The following is a 5,558-nucleotide window of genomic DNA, read 5'->3' as shown; positions in this document are numbered from 1 at the left end:
AGCCTGCGCGGGGCAGTTTTCCCTATACGGAGGCAACACTGTCCAAGCACGACGGAAACCACGGCTGCAGCCCCGGCCAGCGGGCGATGCCCGCCGCCCCTCCGCGACCCGCCGCCCGCCACCTCTCCGCGACTCACCGCCCTCTACTAGGCCGCGACAGCCCCGCAGTTGCTATGGAGACGGCGCCGCGCGGCCCTCGCCGCCCTGCGCATGCGCCCTCCCCTCCGGCGGGCTTCCGGCGGCCCAGAAGCTTCGGCAGAGCGGGGCGCCGGGGGAGCGGCGGCGATGGAGCGCTACGGGGAGGCGGCGTTGAGCGCGGTCCCCGTGGCCGACCTCAGGCAGTAAGTCTCGGGGCAGGGGAATGGCCTGGCGACGGGCGGGACAGGCACCCTTGCGGGGTGGCAGGGCCTGGCGGCGGGCCGCAGGGTGTCCGGGGGAAGGGGTGTGTGCTAGGCCGCGGCGGGCGGGGATCGCTCCCAGTACCGCCAGCCCCGGGTGGCGGCGGCGGCGCTGGGGGGCAGTCCCCGGGAGGCACCCGAGGAAGAATGTCTGCCTGCGCCGTTGGCGGGACAGGGGGTGCGGCACTGGAGGAGCCGGAGGGGGTGGAGGAGGCCCCGAGTTTGCCTTGGCCGTGCTGCGTAGTCCCGGGCAACCCGCAACCCGAGCGTGGAGGCTGGTCTGCAGTTACAAGCTCCGTGGTAGGGCTGAGGTTATACACAAATACTTGTTTTTGCTGCGTTGGGGAGTGATGAAAGTATGTTACTGTAAGAAAAGTATTTGTCAACAGCGGAGTGTTTAACTTTTGTAATAAGCTGGAGGTCATCTTACTCTTCAGTGCGTGCATGTTAAATAGAGAATAGTTTCTAATTTCCATAGGGAAAATTTCTATCATGCTTTCCACCCCGACAGACCTTGAGACAAACCCTAGCAGAGGAAAAGATTCCAAATGTCTTTTTTTTTTTTAAGGTGCTTAATATGCTACCTAAATGTATGGCAGTACATGATCAGCAAAAAGTCCTGTTGGCTTTAGTGTAAAAACTGTGTCTGGCTGCATGCCACTGTCTTTTGATGACTCTCAGAGGGTGGTATTTTTATTTTCCACTTATTTTTCCAAAGAAATGTCAAAGATTAAATGTGATTTCAAGCAATATACTACGGCGCAAATATGTCTTGATAAAACTTTTTGAAGCTACTTATAGAAAAATTGCTTTGAAGGGGCCTGGGAGTTTTAAGAATTATGTGTCCCTGACTTGCATTGGGTTATATGCAGATTTGTGTTTCAAAGGCGTAAGGACACATTCCATTGAATCTGGTAGTCCTTGAAAGTCAGAAGTGTATTGCTTGGCTTACATGTTTACTTCAGCATAAAATAATGTAGTCAGCCAAGCAGAGTGGGTGAAAACTGGTGGAAGCACACACAAAAACAAGCTCTATGTGGTATCTTGTAGATACAAAACCTGTTCTAGCAGATCCAGTTCAGTGAGACCGGTAAGGTCAAGTACATGATCCTTCATTGTGATTCTCTTGCTCAAGGTCTTTTAGGTTTAGGTTTGTGAAGGCAAAAAAAGTTACTAACGTTTTGGCGTATTGGCTCTGTGTTCTGATTATTGCTACAGTTTTTCCAACTTTCTGAGTGGGAAATGAGAAATTATTTGAAATAGAGAAACACCACCTAATAAAAAGGAACTTCCAATAGTAAGCTATTAAAGTCATTCTGTGTACTTCCCTCTGTACCCTATCCTGTAGGATTTGTCATTTTCCTAGACTTGTAGTTCATTTTTTTTTAAAAAGAGGGAACTTGGCAAGTTTTAATGCAGAATGCTGTCATATGACAAGTGCTTGTGTATCTAATATTAGATATTTAATAATTATGTAATGATACACTGATAAACGTTTTAAAGTACACTCCCCCCATGTTGTTAATGCTTGCAAATCAATAGCAGGGAGAAATCTAAAGGCTGTTCTTAATCTTGTTTGTGAGCTTTGACTGTCAGAGTCATTACATCGTTTCGAATACTGTGATTTTTCCATTGCAGCCAACAAATGCATACTCTAAGTCTTTATCGCTGCCAAATGATATACGTACTCAATTCTTCAAAAGTAATTGGCTTCTGTTTGGGACAAGTTCTTGTCCTGTTTCAGGCATATATATTGTGACTTTCTTCTGTGTGTAACTTTTCTTATTTATTTCAGAAATGAGGGTTCATTAACATCAACTTTAAGAACACTTCTATTCTTCACAGCTCTAATGATCACATTACCTGTTGGGCTATATTTTTCATCAAAGGCTTATATATTTGAAGGTAATTCTGTTTCTGCCAATTAGTGCTACTATTACAAAAAAGAGGAAAAGCACAATCCTCTAATGGCATCTTTGTTCTCCTTCCTGTTTTGAATATTTGTTTCCTTATGCATACTAAAGTCCTTGTAATTTCTAATTCGAACAGAAAATTATATAAATGGTCGATGCATCCTTCCCTGCATTGTGGTCTGCCATCTAATATTTGTTGTTTGTTATACAGTAGTTTATATACTATACCAGTGCATCGTTCCCCTTACCTAAAGGGTATCTAACACGACCCTGCAGCAGACCTTGATCAGAATCATCAGGGATGTTTCCTGCAGGTGTTGCAAACTAATTGTGTATTCAAGACAGAATAATGTTCTTTACTTTATTTTTTTCTTTTCAAAACATACCTGCATTTGTAAGTGTAAACCAGTTAGGTCATATACCCACTTTCAGATATTGAATGCAGTTGCTTGTAGAGCTTGCTTTTTTTTTTTTAATTAAAAGAAGAGAGATTTTAGCTCTTTGTTTGGAGCAGTCCTCTCAAACTGCTGACAAGCCATGTTCTAGCCTTGGTTCTGCAAGGCTTTAATACTTTTCTCCTTCAATATTCAGAAGTTATCCCCTTCAAAAGTGGGAAAGAGGGAGGGAGAAAGCTGCTGTTAAGAGCAGTTTGTGAATATATAAATGAGTTGTTCCAAGATGGTTCTCCTTTGGTGTGTACTGCTGTATGTAGTTCTGAAGGCTGAAGCTGAAAGCTTATTAAGTATCTTTCAAGATCCCTTTTAACATGGTTTGTTTTCTGGGGGGGGTTCTGTTTTTGTTTTTGTTTTTTTTCCCAGAGGTATAGCAAGCTGAGCCTTAACTTTGCTGTGTCAGTTAATGGCAAGATTTGTCAGCACTGATAGGATTGGGTTTGTGTTTGGAAGATGGTATTTTTGTTGTGGTGTCGTGTGGTTTTTCTGTTTGGTGGTTTGTGTTTTGGTTTTTTTTAATGGATGAAGAGAAATGGTATTTTGGTATTTGGTCTTCTGGTATTTGAAGGCTGATTGCCTGTGACATGCATTCATGTATCTTAACTGATGAAGAATTATTTTTTACAGTCTAAATTATAGAAGGTAGAAGTCCTCTAAATTTAATTCTGGTTCTATCATTTTATCCTGTTACAGTGGCAAATAATTTATATAATTATCCCCCCCCCCAATTTCCTGCCCCACAAAGAGAGTAACACGAAAAAAGGATGTTCAGGTTTATTTGGTGCTGGAAGATAGTAACAGAAAACGTAAATGTTACAGAACTCTAAGCTGTTGACTTCAAAACCAGGGTATTTTATCTTAAATATTGAATAATTGCAGTGTCGCTTTATTCCAGAAATAGTTTCAAGGTCTGTAATTATCACGGTGAATTCTTTCTTATGAATCTTTCTGAGCTCAGTCTTTTGATACAGGAGTAAATGTAACTTTGTTCTTTAGGAAGAATTGTGATTTCCCATTTCAGTGTTCCTAATAACTAATATGCTTTACTTTCTTTATTTTCGCAGGTACCTTAGGAATGTCTGACAGAGACAGCTATTTTTATGCTGCCATAGTTGCTGTAGTTACTGTTCACGTGGTACTTGCTCTCTTTGTATATGTGGCGTGGAATGAAGGTTCTCGACAGTGGCGGGAAGGCAAACAGGACTAGAATGAAGATCATCATCATCTGATGCCTAAAGACTGTAAATCAATTTTTTGTGAGCTGAAGGAAAAGCATTCTTCAAAATGTATAATACACATGTACAAAGATGAGGCTCATGCCTCAAATCTGGTCAGAATAAGACTTATGCTCATCTTGAATGTGTACCAGTGTTTTCTCTAATGTTGATGGAAGTTAGCCTGCCTCTACTAGGTTGAACTGAGGAGGTCTTCACATGGACTTAGAATGAAATAATTACATATTTTTAAAAAAAATCCTGTAGCTGTTTTTGCCATTCCTAGCATTTTTCTGGCCTGCTCTGAAAATAATATTGGCGTGAAACAAGCATTATATTTTCGAGTAATTAACTTGCTAGTTAAAAAAGCTACATTACTCACTATCCAACTACAGTGGAAAAGATGGGATTTCACTTTGCTGTGGATAGTTTCCCAGTTATGGGTGTTGTGGTTTAACCCCAGCTGGCAGTTATGTCCCACACAACTGCTTGCTCACTTCCCCCTGGTGGGACTGGGGAGAGAATCGGAAGAGTAAAACAGAACTTATGGATTGAGATAAAGACAGTTTAATAGGCAAAGCAAAAGCTGCGCATGCAAGCAAAGCAAGGAATTAATTCACCCCTCTCGGCAGGCAGGTGTTCAGCCATCTCTAGGAAAGCAGGGCTCCATCACGCATAATGGTGACTTCGGAAGACAAGCGCCATCACTCCAAACGTCCCCCCCCTTCCTCCTTCTTCCGTCAGCTTTTTGTGCTGAGCATGATGTCACATGGTCTGGAATATCCCTTTGGTCATTCAGGGTCAGCTGTCTCGGCTGTGTCACCTCCCAGCATCTTGTGCACCCCCAGCCTGCTCGCTGGTGGGGTGGGGTGAGGAGCAGAAAAGGCCTTGACTCTGTAAGCACTGCTCAGCAATAACAAAAACATTCCTGAATTATCAGTGCTGTTTTCAGCACAAACCAAAAACATCGCCCCATACTAGCTACTGTGAAGAAAATTAACTCTATCCCAGCCAAAACCAGCGCAGTGGGACAGACATAAATAATATATTTCTGAGTTTAGAAGTAATTGCAAAAATAGAATTGGTTAGAAACTCAGGTGATATCTTTCTAATGCAAAATATTATGGGTTTTTTCATTTTCAAATTTTTTTTGTTATAGTGTAAAATTAAATCTTTAATTTCCTTTTGGGAGGATTGTCATATTACTGCATTGCTTGTCTTTCCACTCTTCTACAGTTAATTTTGATGATGCAAAGGAAATGGCATAGCTTATTTTTTATGTGTCTTTACATTTATGTGTCTCCTTGATAATTGCTGAAGGATGTAGTTGGATTTCCTGTGGTAAAATAATATCAGTAACAGCTATAAGCCACTCTTAAGTGCTAGTAGAGGAATGAGCAAGAGAAAACAAGCTGTGGTCATCTGCAAATGTTGTCCTTCATGAAACAGCACACAAGAGGGATCACATGGAAAACTTGCTTCTCTTCATAAATATTAACTTGTACACTGTGAAATGATATAATATGTTGATTTTTTTTTTTCTTGGTTGTGTATAGAAACTTTCTGTAGTCCAACCATAGT

The 5,558-nt window shown here is 42.0% G+C and overlaps 1 protein-coding gene across 1 annotated transcript; it reads left to right on the top strand.

The window, feature by feature from the left end:
• Positions 1-210: 210 nt before the first annotated feature.
• On the top strand, positions 211-3,970 carry VMA21 (vacuolar ATPase assembly factor VMA21; the record flags this gene model as incomplete). Its single annotated transcript, XM_082004071.1, has 3 exons — positions 211-341; positions 2,194-2,303; positions 3,828-3,970. 3 exons carry the CDS (start codon positions 211-213, stop codon positions 3,968-3,970), a joined length of 384 nt encoding a protein of 127 aa, XP_081860197.1.
• Between the last annotated feature and the right edge of the window lie 1,588 nt (positions 3,971-5,558).

The sequence above is a fragment of the Phaethon aethereus genome (assembly GCF_964289735.1).
Source record: "Phaethon aethereus genome assembly, chromosome: 10".
NCBI classification, from domain to species: Eukaryota; Metazoa; Chordata; class Aves; order Phaethontiformes; family Phaethontidae; genus Phaethon; species Phaethon aethereus.
The sequence above is the reverse complement of the archived record's forward strand: the minus strand, read 5'-3'. Positions and strand labels throughout refer to the sequence as shown.